Source organism: Siniperca chuatsi, linkage group LG19 (genome assembly GCF_020085105.1).
Source record: "Siniperca chuatsi isolate FFG_IHB_CAS linkage group LG19, ASM2008510v1, whole genome shotgun sequence".
NCBI lineage: Eukaryota > Metazoa > Chordata > Actinopteri > Centrarchiformes > Sinipercidae > Siniperca > Siniperca chuatsi.
This window is the reverse complement of record NC_058060.1, coordinates 13,636,054-13,657,554: the sequence shown is the minus strand read 5'-3', so window position 1 is coordinate 13,657,554 and position 21,501 is coordinate 13,636,054. Positions and strand designations below refer to the sequence as shown.

Below are 21,501 nucleotides of genomic sequence, written 5' to 3'. Positions count from 1 at the left end.
TCTGTGATTTTTGCGCGGGTTTATATTTTACTTTCTTTATGTTTTTTAATTGTTCATTTTCACCAAGATGGTTTTCTTGCTTGCAGCCATCTTGCCCTCCTAGTGAGTTTGTTTGAAGTCTTTGTGATGCTCAAGTTTACTGTATGTCCTCCCGAGGACATACATTATGTCGCTAAGTGGATATTCATTAGCATGGACTTTTTCATTCATCTTTAGTTGAAGCTGTTATCAAATATGTCTAACCTCTGCACTTTTCTCCCAGTAGACCTACAGCAAATAATTTATATCAGTTGTGTAAAGAGACGGTGTAGTCCCTCAATCGTCCAGGAGTGTTCTATCATAGAAAAGGTTTCAGTCGTAGTCATCTGGACACTGTTTTCAGAATCAAGACGTTTCGGCTCCCATCCGGAAGTCATTCACAATTGAGAATGACTTCCGGATGGGAGCCAAACGCCTTGATTCTGAAAACAGTGTCCAGATGACTACGACTGAAAGCTTTTCTACGATAGTTGTGTAAAGACACTTGTTAAGTCCTCATAAAAGCACAAATTTGAAAGTAGACACAATCCACATGTTTTCATTAAATTACATAAGTGGGATATTTTTGCACACACTAAAGAAAGCACATTGAGATAATTTAAATATCTTATTAATCTCTTTGTAATTTACGTAATTTAAATCTTTACTGATCACACACACTTATACAGAATTCCTCTGTTTTGCATGATTATGTCACTTGTAGTATTTGATTTTGTGTTTGGTTAACTGTGAAGCATAATATTTATGCCTGTGTGTAACAGTTCATGTGTATGCTCCACGACTGTGCTTTCATGAGGTTGCAATAACCACAATATGATACAGTGATATAAGTTGGATGAATACATTTGAGATGTAAATAACTGATGAGAGGAACTTATTCATTAAAAAGTTAAATGTAGTAGAAATTCAACAGAGAGCTATAGAAGTTCATGCTTACAGCTTTATGCTTGCATATAATGGAGCAGTCACATAAAGTGCTACCCATTGTTTTGTCTTTTAGTGTGAAAAATGTGCTGTCCTGTTATGTGTGTGTGTGTGTGTGTGTGTGTGTGTGTGTGTGTGTGTGTGTGTGTGTGTGTGTGTGTGTGTGTGTGTGTCTGCTTATGTTCTACATTATGTTGCATTGTCTCCGTCATGTAGACTTCTTGAGAATAGTGCAATCCTGGATCAGTACGAACGGGCGTCACTGACATATGAAAAAGCGGAGCGGGGATTTACACCAGCATGATGCTGATGATGATGAAGGGACACTTTGACGAAAGGATATTGAACATGTGTAATGTGAATTCATGTGCAAAGATGAACTCAAAGGACTAGATGAAAACACTCCAGCTGCAGCTCTGTGCGTACTGTAGTCACTCCAGATTTTTTGTCTCACTGGAAAGAAATGGACCTTTAGAATGAACGTTACTGATTATTCATTGTTGAACTTTAAATTGGGGATGTTAGTCAGACACATATCTGCCATTGTCATAGAGTCCTCATTGATAACAAAATGAATGTGATCAGACATCTTCAAGTTGATTTTTAAGCATGTATTTTTCAAATTAGTAGCACACATATTATGATTTTAATAGCAAATTATAGATGCTTGAAGTATGTCAAATCTAGGAAGATTTAATTTATTAGTGAAAATTAGAATTAAACTCAATTGATTACTAACCTAATTAAATCTAATACTGTTGGAATAACCAGAAGCAGTTTCATTTGGGTAACGATTCAAGGCTGAGTAGTGTGGCTTGTGCATGCTTCTTTTTTAGCCATTAAAGCATTATCATACAAACATTAAAATAAATGCCCCAGTCTACTAATACATAAGTCATATGGACATAAGAAAAAGCATCTTCAGAAATTAATTAATTGCATTGCATGTTGTTGCTTAGCTAAATCATTAGGTAAAGAGAATTGCGTAAAACAAATTTCACCATTTTCATTTTAACACTAACTACCTTTTAAATATGTTGACTAACTTTTTGACAGGCATTTTTATTTTGACAAAGAGTACTTGTTTTGTTTTTTGGCAAACATATTTACTTCAAGTCTGTTTGTCTTCTAACTCTCTTCTACTGTAGGAGCTTAATATCTTTGTATTGAAACAGACTTTTATACTAGGGCAAATTGAAAGGATGACAGTTTTTACAGTTATTCAAATTATCTTTCAGGGCTGATTTTACTGATGCTTTGTAAAATAAATAACAATAAAGCTTGACCTTTTTTCTTTGTTTTATTGGCTTTTGATCAGTAATTCCTCTGTCCCTTTAGTGTGTCCTCAAACTGTCAGCGCATGTTATCCATGTCTTGCAATCATGTGTTTTTAGATGTTGGTTTATTTGTTGTGGCTGATTTGCTTTAGAGGAAGACCAGACCCAAACCAAAGGATTTGTTTCACCAAACAGGACAATAAAACGGGTCTTATAACGGTTCAAATAATCACAGGTAATCACAGGTATCTGACAGACAAGTTAATTGACTTTTTGTGTTTGTTCTGATGAGATTAACCCCATATATACTGCAGAAGGGACGGATCAGCCTTACACTCTAATAAGACTCACTGTTGGCAGGCTGGTTTTGTAGGAAACACTGAAAAATAACCTGCATCATGTAGTAAGAGTAGATCAGCTGTCAGCACAATGAGATAAACACATACAATTCACACACACTTGCATTTGACATCTTGTTTCTTACGCTGTGTCATTGTCCGAGTACCTATTTTCTTCTTACTGTGTCAATTTTTATGGTATTTGCCATCTATGTGTACATTATTTTCTGTATTCAATGTCATGTATGTATTATTTACATCCATGCCCTCCACTCGTTTTCCTCCATATATACGCAATCATACACAGACCCATATTTCTGCAGAAACTGAATAAAATATTTCTCTTTTCTATACATACATTGTGCTGATGTCTGTCTGTTGTTTCTCTGTTTTACAACTGTGCCAAAACTTATGTTAAAGATATCAAAAAAGTGTTCACACATACAGGTCACACCTATCTCTCTCTCTGTGTCTCTCTCTTCTTTACTCTCTCTCTCTTGAACACACACACTCACACACAAACCCACAAAGTCACAAACTCATCTGTCAGGATATAGATAGAGGCAGACACCTTAGTAATTAACGAAGTCTGAACCAATTCGATCACAAGCAGCCCAGGCAGCAGATGAGAAAAGTGGAGGGCCCAGAACAGACTTTAAGTAATAGTGTTTTCATTTCTCTGCAGATACATCAGACAGATGCATCATTCCTCTGCATCTTGCCAAGTCTGACAGCATTCGGAACTAAGGTTTCTTTCCCTTGCATCTTGAGTGAACTGTTGCCCTGAGCAACTTTACCAATGTAGAGTGTTGTGATGAGAAAAAAAGAAAAGAGAAAAAAAAGGTTTGTGGTGTATGCATCAAGTTTTTCTTCCTTGCTTTGGACCGCAGAGGTGCATTTTCCCTACCGGTGCTCCACAACTGGCTAGGATTGACGAGCCATGGAACACTGATAATTTCAGATACAGGACTGAAACTTTGTTTTTGTTTTTTTGAAAAATAGAGTACCTTTAATGTAAAGTTGTTCATGGAGAGGAAAAAAAAACAATCAGGTTTTTTAAAATCCTTTTCATGTAACCATCAAAATATGAAATTGCATATTTCAGCTGCTGATTTCACATTATATTTCTTATTTTGATGTCATGTCTTTACAGTAGAGTATCAGGTTGATTTTATATCTAAACAATTACAGAAAGCCTTGTTGAGAAGACAAAAAAACTGAATGTTTGAAATAAAGTGACGTTAAATTTCATAAATAGGTGCATATACATGATTATCCTGACCCATCAACTAACCTTTATTTATTCCCACTTTCACTGATGTCTGAACTTTTTTTTTTGTTTTTTCTGTCTTTCTTTGTCAAACTTCATTGCATTGTGGTGATTTTTTTAAACCATTTGCATATTTATTTGATAACATTAAGAAAATGCTGGACAGGATGTTTTCAATAAACTAATGTTTACTGATTTTATTGTGATGAATTAATTTGTCAGTAACATCTCATTTTCTATTCTGTTCTGTTCAGGGCCATACCCACCATTGTGGATACTGAGGTCATGTCTTCAATGTTTTTTCTGGGAATTTGTGGGTTTTAACAACCTGGGAGAGTTTATATTTAAACAATTTTAACAATTCAAAATGTAGACATTTATGTTGGGAAATAAAACTTATAGAAAATATAAGTGAACATTTAACAGAATACATCAAATGTAAAATATGTAACTGTTTTGGTTCATTCTCATTGCTCTCATAGTGTCATTTTCGGCCACAGCAGACAGCTGTTTTCAGCAAAAAAGCTCTGATAAGCTCTATACCTACTTGCCGGCAGTAGGGTTGGGTACGGTACCTTTTTTCGGTGCTTTACTCTCTCTCTCTAATAACAAAAATATTATTTCATTTGTAAAAAATAAGACCAAACTTCTCTTGATACCGCAGTGCTTGCATACTGTAATATTTCCCTGTAAAAACTTTCAGACAGAGCGTGCCTGTAACCATAGTAACTCACTGTCACTCCTGCCAGCCTGCGCACGGTGCCAGAGGAGAGGGAGAGACACTGTGCCAGAAGAGCCACTGACTCTTGTCTGCCTGTGCACTGTCAGTGTACTCTTTTCGTGCCGTTATCAGTTATACATTTGTTTTTCACTGTGTGAGAAAATGGAAGTATAGTTTGAGAGCCTGTGAAAAGTGTCAACTGAGTGAGTCTCACTGTCAGTGTGTGATAGTTGACAGTCCTGTGGCTAATGCTAGTAAAAATGCTAAACTAACTCAACCAAGATAGCGAAAAAAGCCCAGTTATCTCCAACAACAACTTATGCAACTAGCTAATTAATTATCCGAAGATGTCGATGAAGTTGTCAATGCCTCACTTTAAGTTTCATATTCCATGGAGGGTTCGACTTCTTCGACGCTGGCTGCAGGTGTGCTAACACGGCTGCTACGGGTGACTTGGCTTTCAGGCTATCAAACATGGTACACTGTTCAGCTTTTAGATATATTTTGTGTTTGACCAGGTGTTTTCTCAGGTTAGACGTGTTGCCCTGGCTGGATTGCATGCCGCATTACAGCAAGTGTTGTCTGTGTCGAGTTTTGAAAAGTGTATAGTAAACCACACTTACGACCACTTTTGGCTCGTCATTGCACTGATTCACTGGGACTTGAACAAGCTGCAGGGGTGACGTAGTCTTGCTCTCTCACCCAGATGCGCTCTCAGGTACTGAAATTTAGCACTGATTTAACGTGAATCGGTACTTGTAGTACCGACGTAATTCGGTCGATACCGTTAAAAGTACAGAGTTCTGTACCCAACCCAACCTAACAGACAAAGTTAGCAACTAGCTTGTGAACACAGTGGAGCATTTAGCTGCTAAAGAGCCAGATATTTCCCTAAAGAGCTGGTGGAGACCAAAAACAGAGTTAAGAGGACAGTGGATGTTGAATTTACATTCATCAGGTGAACATACAGTACATGGCTTCAAATGAATGCTAATGTTGCTCTGTTTCTGGTGGTTGTGAAAATAGGCAATTATATGCTAACAGAGTTTCATATCAACTTAAAATGTGATAATATTTAGGTGTTGTCTTCCCATTGCCCCCAAGTGGCAGTATTCTCTGGGAGGGTTGTTGGCGGGTGTGTCAGGTGGATTTGGACTCATCTAAAATCCTGGCTACGGCCCTGATTCTAATACTATCATAATCAGAAAAAACACAGTGAAAGAACAACAGCCTTAAAGGGACAGTTCACCTCAAAATCAAAACTATATATTTTTCCTCTTACCTGTAGTGCCATTTTCCATCTTGATTGTTTTGGTGGGAGTTGCAGAGTTTTGGAGATATCGGCCATAGAGATGTCTGCATTTTTTTTTATATAATGGAACTATATGGCTTGTGGTGCTTAAAGAAAAAAAAAATACATTTGAAAAACTCAACAGCAGTGTCTCTTTCCAGAAATCATGACCCGGTTACTCAAGATAATCCACAGATTTGTTGTGGGCAGTTTCATGTAGGAACTATTTTCTTTTTACCGATAACGACAAGGTCTGTATATAATATGTTTTTTTGATTTTGGGGTGAACTGTCCCTTTAAGAAAAATTAGTTTTCAAATCTGAACTAAATGTTTATGTTTGTTTATTAAAAAAAACTGTGTTTATATACCTGTCACCATTTTAATGTTACTAACAACTATTAATAATAACACGAATGTATTCTTACTAGTCTCTGAAGTTAGACCATAGACTGTATGATGTAGACTGTTTTTTGCAAATATGTCTATACATTAAAAATCAGTCTCCCATGAATCCTATGAACGGTGCGTGACGACAAAATTATGCGCCTCGGGAATACAAATACCACGATTGCTTTGACAGAGACTACCCCTGCAGTATGTTCGAGTAGGTTAGTTAGCGTTGTAAGTTGTGCATTCATGTCGTATAACGTTAATAAGACACTTTTATATTATTATAGCCTGCAGTAGGTTAATGTAGTTTTCACAGCTTTAGCTAGCTAGCTGTTGACCGTGCTAGAGAACATACTAACTCGGCTTGCTAGCTGGCTGTGCAGGTAACTAGAGTTTAAGCTAACTCACAGAGGACACAACCATGGCTTATACGCAGATATTGAAAGCCCTGCACCGGAATCTACAACAGACATCGAGACAGTACTCCGTGCAGAAATGCAAACTCACACAGGTCAGCTCGCTCATCCAAACACACAGGACTGTGTCGACAGTATCAAGACTGACCTTTCACAGAAGAGTCGGGGCTCCTTCTGTTCAGCCAGCACTGAGCTGCTTCATTCATGTAACGTTAGAGAGACGGCGGGCTATTTCCCTCGACTCTACAGCCAGAAATAAAAGCAGCCCAGAAGAGAGAGACAAGTCAGTGTACAGGTATCAGAGTGGGAGCCCAAAGCCTTCAGCTGCACAAAAAGGTAAGCAAGGCTCTGACATATATATGAGTTGTGTCCTCTCTGGTGTACTCTCATTTCAGTACGTCAACTTGCATGATAAGATATTTTCCACACTGTCAAAGCAATTACAGTATATATACAAAAAAATAATGTAGACAACAGGTTTACATTAAAATTATAAACCAGGTGGACTTTTTTCAAATGCACAGTAGGGTAAAATATTTGAGGTAGCAAGCAGTTTTCATTATTGATGATTCCAATATTTTATGGACTAATAGATTATAATCTATTTTTTTTATTTATGGACTCAATAGCTATAATGATTGAGTCTATAAATACCATCTGTATCTTGACAAATCATCATCACAAGTGACCAGAGTCCAATGCTATTGTCCATCTGGGTCACCTGTTTGCATTTGTGAGACTGTAAACAGCAAATGTTTGGTAATTTTACATGATAAAGTACCAAACTGTCAGTTTACTGATTGTCCAACAACTCCCACCCTCAATATCTTCCAGTGAAAGAAGCTGGCAGAGACTTCACCTACCTGATAGTTGTCCTCATCGGGCTTGGAGTGACGGGTGACTACAACCTCCAGATTTCAAGAGTTGCCATCACAAACAAGCAGATTTGTCATCTGATTTCAAGTCAAATAACGGATATGAGCACTGATATGTGGTTGTGTGTGTGTGTGTGTTTCAGGTGCGCTGTTATATGTGGTGTTCCAGGAGCTGTTTTCTTCCTCAAGTCCAAATAAAATCTATGGGAAAGCCTTCAACAAAGTCAGGTTACACCCAGAGGTAAGAATGAAATCACAGGTTGCTGAAGCCAAACAGTATCTCTCTTGTTAACAGCTGAACAACCTAAAGACAACATCCCCTCCAACAGTACACACCTATACTGTATATTATGCAGTGTTACTCTGAATGCATGACTGCATTGTGACACTTATTGTATTGTATATTATCTAGATACATATTCTGACTGTGAAGTTATATCATGCAATTCTTGAAGTAGTATCCTGTTGAAAAGTAAAGTGCAATAAAACACTTTGGTTTATTGAAAATCTAGGTGATTGGTGCATTTGGCGAGCCAATCAAGTGTTATGGGGAGACTACCCGTCGAGGAAGGAGGCAGCAAGTCAGGTGGGAATTTTGTTACTCTGTCAAAATAATCTGTTGATGATTAGCACATGAGGTAATGAATAAGTTGCACATTTCTGTCCAGTTTTGACACTTTGTCATATGCTTTTATTTCTTGGATCAATCTGTCGGTGAGATGATAATATAAAACAGTACATAAGTAAGCATCTGTGTGATGGTAGTGCTGAGGTATTACAGTATTTTATCCTGTGTGTGTGTGTGTGTGTGTGTGTGTGTGTGTGTGTGTGTGTGTGTGTGTGTTTCCACCGTAGTCACCTGGAGTATCTGAAGGATGGACTGAAGCATATGAGACTTACGTTTTACATCGAAGGCTCTGAACCTGGCCTCAAAGGAACTGTACATTCAGAGTCAAAAGAGGTTGGTATTTTCCTTTTGTTAAAATGCAGTTTATGAAATGGATGTGACATGCCAAAGCAGTACTGTTCATGTTTAGCTATCCCAATATTTAAGAATTCTACATTTGAAGTATACGCCAAAAAAGTAATTTCACATGTGACACCAGAGACTAAATGTACAGAGGTGATAATTAGACAGTTATTTTGAAATGATTTTACAGATTTCCGCCAAGTTGAGATACTGCTTTAACATGTTGTTATTTTACAGAATCCTGAAACCGGAAAATATGAGTTTCGCTACATATTTGTGGACATAGACACCTACCCAAGAAGGACCATCATTGTGGAAGATAACCGATAAGATAATAAACTCAGAAGTGTCACTTCGCTGTGAAAGCATTGTGAAAATGTGAAAAGGCAGGTTTGTGTTATTGGACAAATAGCTAAAGGTGCACTGAAAATTTAACTTTACTATTAAAAGCTGTTATGTTGAACATCAACTGTTTTGGCTGATTGAAACTTTGCTACAACAATGTACTGGTCAGGATTTGGTGGAGAGCTTTGTAAAGCAGTCTCATTCACAGAAAATTATCATTGACTCTTATTTGTTATTGTTCTATAAATCATACACATGTGCTACAAGTAGTTTTTTGTTGTTTTTTACTGAAAGACAACAGGATGACTTTTTGAAATAACTTCAAAATCAAAGATGCTCTTAAATTGTAATAAGAAATGTGTGAGGACAAACAGGATCAGACAACAAAAAAATAAGTGGTCTGTCATTTTAGAGATCTTGAAAATGTTGCAAATTCCTTGTGTTCTGAAATTAGCTCAGTCATATACACCATATATTCTGATAGGTCTGCTTTTCTTTTCAATTTACATATGTATTTTAGAGTTTAGTTTAATGTATAATTCTGTATTTGATTGTCTTTTCGAAATGGTATGTTGCATTATAAAACAGTGACCACTAGATGGAGGCAAAGAATCAATCAATCAGATAGGAACACCCTGATATGACCTTTTTTTTAATATAATTTCTCATTCATTTACGACTTTCTATGTATTTGAATGGGTATTTTTAATAGTTTAACATATTTTGGGAGGTATCACGGGGAAACAGACTTTGAAGACTCGACATTAACTGAACATCTGATTTTAAACAATGAACAGCCAGGTTACTCTTGGAATAATTTCGCCTCTTAAGAAATGTATATTCTGATACGTTGATATACATGTGTAATATAATGACATTGGTTATTGAAAATATTATGGATTTGGTCCCATTTTACCCTTATGTCAGACAATCCTATGCTACCTTCCATGACCGTCGGAAATGTTGACATTTATAGTGGAACACAATTAAATTCCCAAGCAATAACCCGGGAAATATCACTTTTTTAAATCACTTTTTTGTAACATCTGCTGCCGAGATGCGATCTCCGGGGAGACAGAGAATGTGTTATTACTAATTTGAATTCTTTGATAACTGTACTGTTAGCGGGTTTTTTTTCCTTTTACCATTAAAACAAACTATGAACCCACCTGAGATGGGCGTTCTTATTTCCATTATTCTGTGGAAAACCAAAGTAGCTCCATACTGCTTGACTAATACAACGGCATTTGGAGATGCAATTTCTGACAGGAACAACAGCACTTGAACGTAAAAACTAACCGATTAATTGCAATTATTACGTCTGTGTTCAGGCCAGGGGAGCAGTTTACGGGAAGCACTGAAGGCAACAGTTGTATTAACCCCGCCCACTGTGAAACCAAAGGCAGCAATGAACGCACAAGGATGTGATAAGTCCCTTAACGCTAGCTAAAACTCTAAAGCACTAGTTTAGTTGTTTCCTTAATATTAAGTTAACGAGTAGCTTGCCGAGTAACTAGCTAGTAACCTTGTATATAATACTAAGAAGGTATGTTCATAAAGCAGGACAGCTTTAGTTATTGTTTTGTTCGCGGCGTGGGTAAATAGTGTAGCGGCTGTTGTTGTTGTGGCCTGCTACACGATAGCCTAGCTGAACTAGCTGTAGCCTCAGCTGGTTCCTGGAGCTCTACTCGCATCACATCCCGAAACGACAAGGGAAATGGCACACCTTCCCAGCTAACTCAGAAGGCCGAGTAGTTGTCGCTATAAAGTAAGTTAAAAATCTTGTTCTTGTGTTTGCGTTTTGCTAAGTTAGGCAGCTAAGTTAAAGGAGGAGCTGTCGTGCTAAACTTACCATCTGTTTTAAGTTACAGAAAGTGCTTGAACATTTAACTCAACCTAACGTTAGCTTAAGTGGGCAGATGCTCTGAGCTTCTGGGTTTATAAAAGTGAGTTAGTGGTAATTATAATCTATGTTTTTATAATTTGTGGTTTTGGCCAGGGATCAGCAAGTTGTTCCCCAGCTATGAGAGCCTGTACTCAGTGATTGACATCTCACAAAAATGGAGCTGTACTGGTATATGTGAGTATAACTTATGTACTTCTGTTTGTAATTTTATTTTATTTTTTTAAATAAAAGTGGAGTTTAAAACGTATGCTTAAAGCAGCCCATCCCTGTCCCAATGCCCCCTCTCCCTTCCCTTTCCTCTCTCCTTTACAGAGTTGTTATCATATTCATCATCATCAAAATATTCTTCTATGTGTGCTGGTACCGATCAAGACAGAGGCAGCTGGCGGCATACCTGAGCAACCCACGAAATGCTCAGATCGTCATTGTTGGAGGAAGGGCCTACCTTCATCAGATGTGTGAGAGACAGAGTGTAAGTGCAGACCCCCCCATATACACTCAAACGCTAACTCGTCCTACATTTGAAACTCATAATCTAGCTGTCAACTACTAGAGTGGTTTTGTGCCTCCAGGAGACCTTTATTATGGCTGAGGCTAAGTATGACACAGGTTCAAGGGTTTTGGCAATATAGAGAATCTCTTTATGTAGGCTGAGAGGCTTTAGTATGGTACACAGAGTAAAAAGAGTGAGTGGCTCAGTATGTGCAGACACATTGCACTAAAGGCCAGACCCTGCTTGACCTCGTGTTTGTGATGAAACTGTCTTTGCTTGCTGTAACTTGAAATGTTGCTGTTGAGCTGAGCTTCTGTAATGTCACCTTGTCAAGTGAGCTTGAGGGTAACCACATCCTCAAATTCTGCTAGAATTCTCTCTCCCAGCATATTTAAAAAAATGCAACAGAGGAGTGAGGGAGCAACGACTGTAACTACGTAGTATGTGATGTGGAGGGTCAGGAGACACGGGGGACACTGACTGACCACTGCTCAGTGTAGCATGGATAGTGATGTAGAGCTGGTAGTCAGAGCTAGCCAGCCTTGAGAAGCTACTGTCAGACTCTCCATTTCTCCGCTGGAAAGACAGGGAGTCTGGTTGAGCTTTGACAGTCAATAGAAGCACATTTAAGGCCCTTTTGAGAGAGTTACTCTGTGGGTACCTGTGTTGTAGCAGTGGCTCTACTAGGAGAGGCTCTCCCATGTGTGTAACACTATTGCAGTTAACATTAGTGTTGGTAGGCCCTAAATGTCTTTCAAACTTTCAAATCCAAGCTAATTTTAAGCAGAAAAAGCATTTGTTTTACACACAATATGAATTTTGTTGCTAAAATCACCTGTATTAACATCAAATGCCAACAAGAAGCAAAGTTCGGCCCTATTCTCGGAACTGTCAACTTTTTCATCCCACTGGAATTTGCAGGCCTGCAGTAAGAGAAAGTCAAATAAGGTGTTAAAGTTTGTTCTCTCAAGAGGGCATGTGGTTTTCAGTCAGTCACTTTCACTTTGAATAGAATGACAAGACAGGCTACATTTCACTTTCATTGACATGCCACTGAGTGAGTTTGTGGATGTGCATTAGTAGATACAAACTTCTGCTTTGCTTGTACTTGTATGCTTACATTTTTCTGTTATGTTTGTTTGACCTTGTTGACGTCAGAGGTCTGGAAGGGCAGGTCACAGCTTTGACATTTCTTCAGTTAGAAAGTAATGCTAGTGAGGGTGTGACTGGGCCCTTTTGTTTTCTTTTTTCTTTTTTTTCTTTTTTTTTTACAAGTTTGTCAAATTTCAAACCATGCATGTGAGATTTTTTTGTGCAAATATCAACAGTAAAGAGACACACAGCAAGACAGGAGTAGACTGACTTACAGACAGCAATGTATGTCCCTTCGAAGGTCTTGGTATTCCCCTGCATTTGAAAAAGTCCAATTTTCAGTCACTTCTGTTTTTTGTCTTTTTTTTTTTTCTCCTTGAAATCTTACTGTTACTGTGGTTTGTTTAGGCTTCCCTTTAAGAGTTGTTTCATCACTGGGATAACCTTCATAGTTGTCTTTCTGTTTGTTTTGTAACTTCTTACATTGCATCAATGCATGCTTTTTATAAATATTTTGAAATTGGCTACAAAATGTAAGCTTCCCTTTTATTGTTCCCTTAAAGTGCAAGTTGAATGTAGTTTTATTTGTGTTGATGTTTTCAGTGATGTGTTTAGAATAGTAATCCCTTTCCTCAATATCAGGAGTCTGGAGTCTTTTCTGTGGGCTATGCCATAGGTTTAGACAGTCATCATGATTGTGTTTCCCCCAAGGCCTTTCTGCTTTACTGCCTCTCTAAAACACCTGGAAGCAATCTCCGTGATTCAGAACCTTCCAAAAATATGCTCTGTGAATCATATAAAACAGGTTTCTCTGACGTTTTTCTAACTCATTTCCAACTCTTGCCCAGTTTGTCCTCTTTTTAGTAGGTACTGCAAAAGATGCTGCATGAATGACAAAGGTGTCAACACATTTTTCTAAGAAATGATTCATTTAAATGGAAGTCGGCAAAAAAAGTCAATTTAGTCATTTCCTGTTAATCTCGACACTGCCCCCTCTTATGAGTTATTTTTCATTGTGGTAGTTCCATCTAAGAGGCACAGACTCTGATATTTTTAGCATTGTTTGGAACAGGAAATGCCCCTGTTCCAAATAAATAAATAAATGATGCAGTTGAAACTGAGATATGCCTGGACTTTTGGCCTTGAGTTTTCCCAGACCAGTTATCCTGTGTGCTATCTGAAATGTTTGTCTGATTTTTAGAGAGAGTCCAATCCAGTCTAGATTGCCATTTTTCATGTCTTATCAGACATGTGTATACTGGCTAATTACATGTCTAGTAACCACCCCAGAAGCCCTCCTACCTCCTCCTCGCACTCATCTTATTCTTTTTGCTTCTTCTACTTCTTACTCCAGTCCCTAATCTGTCCTTGTGCCATAACTCTTGTGTTTGCTCTGCTTCCTCTCCTACATCCTTTTCTTTTCTCCTCCTTTTTTTCTGCTCCTCTTTCTTTCTTCCTCTCCCCCTGTGTGCAGCAGGGAGGCCCCACGGTCATCCATAACCCGGCACCCTGAAAGTTTTCTGGAGAGACGCCAATACGTCTCGAGTCTTGGCCTTAAATGAATCAAACATAGTGGGGGGGAAAGTCTTGATGTAGTATCATTCACTAAGCCTCCTGGACAATCTTATTCACAGCTACCTGAAAAGTGAATCCAGAAGAGCTATGAGGAAAACTTTTGATACATGTAGGCCCTGGAGAGAGATGGAAGAGTTTATAGATTATTAGGCTTCATCTTAATTGGTTTTGGTCCAGTTCTTTAGGTCTACAGAAATAGTGGTGCAGAGATGTGACCGGTACCTGGCCACGGAACATTTGAGGATCCAATTTGATTTGATCACAATAATTATGTAGCTTTATAGACTATTATAGGTTATTAGTGCGGTAAATACCTTGAACTTGGCGTGGTCTGTCTGTGCTGCATCTTTCCTCATCATCACTCTCTATCACGCCCACAACAACAGGATGGCAATTTGGGCTAATTAAGACATCAGTCTGCAAGGGCATCAGTCCATCATCACTGACTTATCTGCTCGAGCTGCATGTTCCTGTTATTGTTGCAGTCAGCTAGCTAACATGAGTAAAAAGCATTGGGAGCTTGCTTCTTCAGAGGGAGTAGTAGTGATATACGAGCTAACGTGTGTTATAATACTCACACCATAGACCTTTTTAGAGCCTAACCACTCTTAACTGGTCAGCTGATAAAATTGACTATTACTGTAGCTACTTGCGCCTCCTTGACATCTTTTGTCATCAAAATAATCACCCCTGTTTCAATTTGTGTGTGATTTTAATTCAGTAAGCTATAATTTCAGACTTTCACTGGCAGATGTCTTGCTCCTGCGTTTTGTGTAAACAGCTATATGGGGAGTTAATGTGGTTCATCAGGTTTGGTGTAAGAACTTTCCATGCTGGTCAGCCCAATGTTGGAAAACACATGTTTAAACACAGAAAAGAGGTAGCCCATCACACCTACAGTGTCTCATTCCTCTCCAAGAATATTGTCTCGCTGTCTGTTTAGTGATATTTGTACTTTAGTGTGTATAGACATGCTTGTCAATCGGCCTGAGGCAAAGCGTTTAAAGGAAGGCTCATTGGAGGAGCAAATACATAAATCAATATTAACATAACCAGCAGCATTGTCCTCTCTAGAGATGTGTACAGTAAAACCAGCCGTGTAAGTATAAAGATAGTAGGGGTGTCATGATTCTCCAAATCCACTTTCGATTGAAACTTCTTTTTTTTTTTTTTTTTTCTGCCATTGTTAGTTTACCGAGTCTTGATTCGTAAAGATCAACAGATCATTGGTTTTTGGGTGGGAATGTACCACACTACATTTGGTCAAATTTTAAATAATTTATTTAAAATGCAATAACAATAACTTATTTCACCATTCATTTCACCTGCAAAATGCCACCAGGATTAGAATTTCTTTCTCACCACTGTAGTTTTTCTGTCAATGACATGTTCGTTGTTGACATAACTCTCGGGGAAGGCAAAATGTTGCCACAACGGTGACTTCAGGGAAGCAGGAGGATTTTCCAGTTCTGTTGTTTCTCCATCATCTCCGACTCCGCGTTTGTTGTTGACATAACTCTCGGGGAAGGCAAAATGTTGCCACAACGGTGACTTCAGGGAAGCAGGAGGATTTTCCAGTTCTGTTGTTTCTCCATCATCTCCGACTCTGGCAGTGGCCATGGTGTCTCATAGTGCAGCTGCAGGCTACCGGAAAGCTACGCTATGTCATCTTTGAAGTGTTCTTTTTTTATTTTATTTTTATTTGTATTTTTTTCTGCGGAAGTGCGCAAATAGGTGGGGTTGGAGAGAGAAAAAAATTCTGAGAGAATTGCAGATTGAAGGTCGAACTCGAAAGCTACCTGATAGTGTTAGCAGTGTTGGCATTTGTGTTGTTGGCTTTAGCTTATAGGTTTGTAACGGTCTAAGCTGCATCTTTTTGCTGTTTATGTGTGTACAAGTGTTTGTGTTTCTGCTTTTCTGTGTGTATCATTAACTCTCTGTTTCCTTCCCTCTGTAGCAAACCTCTGTCTGGCCTAGTCTGTATGGTGTTCAGGATGACCTGTCGATAGAGGAGCCCTCCACAGCCCTGCCACCAGCTGCGTCCTTTTCCCACTTGGACATGCCACCACCCTATGAGGCAGTCTCTGGAGGTAGCACACACACTCTTTAACACAGTACTATACCATGCATCTGCTACTTCCTCATTCACCAGCTGATCAAAAGTTGAGCCAGGAAGACTGCTTCGTTCTTTTTTTTTTTTTCCTCATACTTCTTCATTCATTACTTCCTGTAAGCGACAGCTCTTGGCTGTCATTCACTCACATGTTTTCTCTTAGATGCAACTTTAAACTGTAAAAAGTAATTCCTTCCTGGTTCACTGCACCCAGTAAAGTAAAGCCAGATTTTTGCTTGATGCAAGGGGTTAACAGGAATCCCGTCGTGGAAACCTACAATGCTGGTTTTGATTAATTGTTCAGCGTCGGATTTCACCAGTTGATGGCACCACCGCAACACTAAAACGGGTATATCATACATGATCAGGGTAGATCGTTTTTTTAATTACATTACCCACAGTAACTGTGTTTACATTGTTTCATTCACTTTGTGTTATGAGTCTGCCTGCCTGTTTCATTACTGAATATTCCGTTTGGTCGTCATATTTACATAGTTTGATTTACTGGGATAGAGAGCAGAAGTCACTGTGAGAAGAAGGTTTGCAATGAAGATGGCTTTGCTAGGTGTGTGTCACTGAAAAGGAGAAGATAACTGAGCCTTTTTTTAACATGCTTCATGCTGTATTCACTCTCTAGTGGCATTAGAAACACGAGCAGCCCAAGCTGACCAATCACAGTTCTTATGGTCCCCATGTGGTATCTCTGTAGCCCCGACATATGTAGTTAAATTTTTTAGGAGGCACACGTCAGCCTACAACATAACGGAGCCTACGCACATTGCCACCATGGGCACAGCGTGACTCCTTAACACAGAAGTATCAATCCAATTTAAGCCTAAAATTACTCCTCCTTCACCTTAACCCACACAAAACCCAATCACTGATCAGAGTACAGTTTATTAATCCAGTTGCCTGCATTTGTTGTGCACAGGTTGGAACTACTCGTGACAAAACCCAAGAAATATTACTTACAGTATATTGGTAAACTAGTCTCTTCTAATTTAAAATGAGCTCACACATGTATGCACATGCAGAATATTTTGCCTGCTTTAAAAAGAACAGTATACTGTTGTGTGTAGTGTGTGTGTAACTTGATCATTATGAAACCAACAGCTTCAAGGTTTTTGTATACCAGACCATACCAGTGCCTTGATGTGTGCTGCTCATGTGTCAGTTAAGTCGAGATGTAACTAATTTCTTGTCTTTGAAACTGTGCTGGCAGAAGCAAAGATAGTGAGGGGGGAAAACTGTAGTCTTACTCTTTCCACTAAAAGGTTCATGTATTCTGCACACTACTGGTGCTGTGGGAGCAATCAGATCTTTACCACTTGTTGAGTTTCTTTCTTCTATGTTCCCCCTACGCCAGTCCTATTCATTTTTATTTTTTAAATGTTATTTGCTTCCCCAGTGATGTTTTCCTTTCTTCACAGTAATATTTAAAGGAGAAAAAAGCCAGTAATAGTACTCTAATTATAACCAAACTTTTGTCTTTCACATGGCTAACTACAACCACATGTCAGTGTGAGTTCATGAATATGGCACAAGCTAACCAGGCCATCTTTGTATCGAGTTTCAGAGTCTTCTCTTTTGCAAATAACATCTCATTTGATCTGAAGTGCTCATTCAGTCTGACAGCAGGATGTGGTTATAGAGGGTGGAAGTGGTGACATTTCAGCACTAAGTCAATTACTGTTGCAGCCTCATTTTCGCCCCCACATGTAATCTTTTTTCAAAAATACCAGAAGGTGTCTTAAGGCTTGCTGTAATAGAAATATTTTAATTGTGCTAATGCATGAAGGTATAACCCCGGGCCACACCACCTACCTCTCCCTGCACGTGACAGCTACCTCACTGAACTGCTGCAACTTGCACAAATGTGTCCACACAGACAGTGTTGCTGTCGCAGTGCTGCTACTGCCAGCCCTGTCCCTCTGAGTTTGCCTTTGATAATGGCTGTCAATAGTAGAATGTTTCATTTCATTATGAATTTAATTTAGATTTAGTTTGGACAGAACTACTACTACCGTATTTCCTCAAATAAAAGCCAGTACTCAGCCGGGACTCCAAATTGTAATTCTCTGACCATTTGACAAATAGTAAAAAAAATATATCCCGGTCAAATGCTCGTGCATAACTTCTAAATATTACATTAATGTAGTTATAAGTCATTTGGATAGGCCAGGTCACTATATAAGCCAGTGGCTTCAGTGTAGATCTCATTTATAGATTGATTGTGAGTAGCCATATTTTCAGCTCATCAAATCAGACAAGAGAGTGAGGGAGAGGCGAGTGTACCGGAGTTGCGAAGGTGGTAATAGGCAAGTGAAAAGAGAGTGAATTTTGTAATAAGAATACGGCAAACAAGGAAAATGGTTGAACCAAGAGTAAGGAGACTAAAGTAACAACTTCACAAGAAGTGCTCCGGGGTTTTCTCTGCAAAAGGTTTTTTCTGTTATTCCTCAACATCACTGGGTTTCTGAGATTCTGACACATTTTTGTTGTTCCTAAAAAAAACTTTTTCTTTCACCACATTTTGCATCATCTGTGTCTCTCACACTGCCCCTCTCTTCCTGTGCACAGTTTGTCACGTGGAGTAACACACACTTGTCATTTGTTGATGCAGCTTAGGGAGAAATTGGGAGCGTTTTTGATGCAACTGCAAACATGGCAGAATCATTGTCACATAAAAATGAGATCTCAGGCATGAATCGAGATCTTATTTTGATTAATTTTGCAGCTAATGTTGAAGCTTATTTGACCTAATACTTACATTTTTTTTTTTTTTTTTTTTTAGACAGCAGATCGACTGGTTGACCTGTTTTCTCCTTTCCTTTCAGAGGATGATCTGAAGCCCCCTCCCTACAGCCAGTGTGCTCATGCCGCTGAGGCCGATGTTCTTCGTCCCTTCCATCACGCTCCCCTCATTTCTGAGGGAGGAGACACCATTAGCATAAATGAAGCCCCACCACCCTACACACCGTCTGCCCCTACACAAGTCAGTCAACTAGATGGCCCTGTAAGTCACAGTGAGTCCCAGTCAGAGAGCAGGTCCACCTAATCAATCCCTGATGCAAATTTGCCTTTTCCATGCACTGCCTTCCTACATTCAACCTCAGTGATCGCTGCCAGCCTAACTCTCGTCACATGAGAACAGATGTTTATTTGGATGCTAGTTTGTGTGTATGCGTGTGTGTTTGGTGGTTTTTAGAAGTTGTTTTTCTACTTTGTATTTTTATTTTTTTTAAGTGGTCATCTGATGAGTTTGGCAATAACAGATGACATCAGCAAGCCTGTGTGCCTCAGTCAGGACCACAGAACCTGCCTCCCAGCTAGGATGAGGATAATACCCTTGACCTCTAAGCTCAAAGGGAATCAGTGAGATACAGATAAGCAGAGAGACACATACTTTCAAGTGTGCTTATAAAGTTGTTTCCTGCTGTATGTCCGAGGCCATTTCCTTTCACAGATCTAATACAATTGACTCATTCCAAAAGCATGATTGGGGAAATGAGTAGATGCTTGGTTTTAGTTCCTGCTACTGTGATACACAATATGTGGGACATTACTTGTCACATTACTGTGTGTGTGTCTGTCTATAGATATTGTTCTGAAAACAGTAGCTCAATAACAGTGTGTGATAGAAAATTCATGGTGTAGACAGTCTAATTAGATTTCTGGCTATTTGCTGCATATATGTGCATATTGAATAAATTGTTTCAACGTCTTCAAACTGTTATAACTCAATGCTTCATTAATACTGCATGTGTTATTTGAAGACAAAGTATGTTGACTGAGAACTATTTGATAATGAATGCACACACTAATTGTTAAGTAATGACCTCATTAACATAACTGGTTCTGGTTAATATATCATGGTGATTATACTGGCACATCAGGCAATTCAAGTGCCTATTAGATCTGTGAATGGAAGTGAGCACGGACGTGCTGATAAAATAAATTAACACTTTTTGACAGTAGACAAGAGGTTGTTCTCTGTTGATTATCATCTCTGCCGCTGGATTCTTTCTGTTGCTGCTTTACATTTGCACCTATATGCCAGAAAGCAATGTTCGGTCCGAACAGTATGAACATGAATTTTCTTATTTCTGTGAGTTGTGGAATTGTGGAGAAAAAATCTTCAGAAGTGTGAGGGGTAAATTGTTGCTTAGTCCCTTAACACGCATGAAAAACATATTTTTCTGTAGTTGTAGATCCATCTGTAAAATAATCAGGTTTGATGTTATGAATTGTAATGTTGAGCTGAAGGCTTGAATTGAGGAAAATAATGTCATCAAAAGAAAAATGTGTAACAATCCTGGGGGAAAAAAAATACACACAAGGCTTAGAGCTAAGGCTCAAAACATTTTTGGAGCTAAATGCTGCATTTTACGCAGTTGCTAAAAATTCACCAACAAAACTCAGTTGTTATCATTATTATTATTATTATTATTGTTGCAATCAAGACTAACCAAAAAATGTTTTTAACAACAGCTTTTGTTTCCTGTAATCTTCATGTTAATCTACCACGGGCTGGTAGAGGTCAGCAAACTGTATGTGTATTTCTTCTCTTTCTTCTTATTTTCTGGTGCAGTATTGCTTTGGGAAAGGTCTTTGCTGTGCTTTTTGCTTTTTGAATCACTGCATTTCAGATAATCCGGTAATAACACTGTTAGAAGATGCTCCCAAATGATCCACCTCTTGTGTTTGTTTCAGCAACAATGTAATCTGTGTACAGTTTCTCAACATTATAAAAAAAGAGAAAATAAATCGAAATGAACGCTGTATAAATGTATTTTGGGCTTTTGGGTAAAGTGTATAAAAGGGGATCTTCATAGAGGATCGGAATTTAAAATGTAATGTTGATGTTTTAATGATAATCCCTCGTATTGTGATGACAAATCGTGGAGCATCTGTCACTGATGCCTTTTTTAAAAGAATCTTTCCTGTGGTTTTACATTCTGAAGGATGCAACAGAGAAGCTGCAAGGTACAGATCTGAACTTTGAACTCACTAACAGCAGCAGCATGATGATGATTGACTAGCTAAACCAGAGTGTTACAGGCTTCTGCTGTAATGTACGTCCTGTTTGTTAACTTCATGTTCATTCCCATGGTGATTGACATATCAGATCTCTCCAGTCAGTAGCTTTGTGAGTTGAGGGGAATTTTATAAAAAAAAAAAAAAAAATGTTTTTCCTATTTTGGGGGGAATACGTCTTCTGTATTAAACTGTTGTTTATAGTCTTGCTAGTGTTATTTTTTTTTTTTTTTGCTTTACCTTGTGTATGAAGTCACTTCTAAACAATTTCCCTGCACTGTAAAGGAGCAATAGCTACGCTCGGGTTCCAAAATAGACCTTATTTACTTATTTTTTCACTAATAGACAGTCATTCCTAATGATGCCTTTAAAAGGTTTAAGGTCAATTTAGTATTGCACCAGAAGCCAAGATACCCTGATTTTTTTGT

The 21,501-nt window shown here is 38.5% G+C and overlaps 2 protein-coding genes across 7 annotated transcripts in view; both read left to right on the top strand.

Moving 5' to 3' along the window:
- The window catches only part of neto1l (neuropilin (NRP) and tolloid (TLL)-like 1, like), a 70,215-nt gene extending 66,171 nt beyond the window's left edge, over positions 1-4,044 (top strand). For 4 of the 6 annotated variants that reach the window (XM_044177259.1, XM_044177258.1, XM_044177261.1 and 1 more), the window contains one exon: positions 1,180-4,044. Coding sequence is in view for 1 of the 6 variants with exons in the window: in XM_044177260.1 (XP_044033195.1) it covers positions 3,264-3,309 (46 nt within the window). In the remaining 5 variants the exon portion in view is untranslated. The remainder of the gene's footprint in view (positions 1-1,179) is intronic. The other 2 variants (XM_044177260.1, XM_044177257.1) reach the window with 1 other exon arrangement.
- Positions 4,045-6,393: 2,349 nt separating this feature from the next.
- Positions 6,394-21,279, top strand: timm21 (translocase of inner mitochondrial membrane 21). The gene is made up of 10 exons (XM_044176522.1): positions 6,394-7,003; positions 7,502-7,564; positions 7,686-7,783; positions 8,055-8,128; positions 8,398-8,503; positions 8,750-10,625; positions 10,857-10,937; positions 11,076-11,235; positions 15,881-16,013; positions 18,874-21,279. Exons 1-6 carry the CDS (start codon positions 6,673-6,675, stop codon positions 8,840-8,842), a joined length of 765 nt encoding a protein of 254 aa, XP_044032457.1. The 5' UTR covers positions 6,394-6,672; the 3' UTR covers positions 8,843-10,625; positions 10,857-10,937; positions 11,076-11,235; positions 15,881-16,013; positions 18,874-21,279.
- The last annotated feature ends 222 nt before the right edge of the window (positions 21,280-21,501 follow it).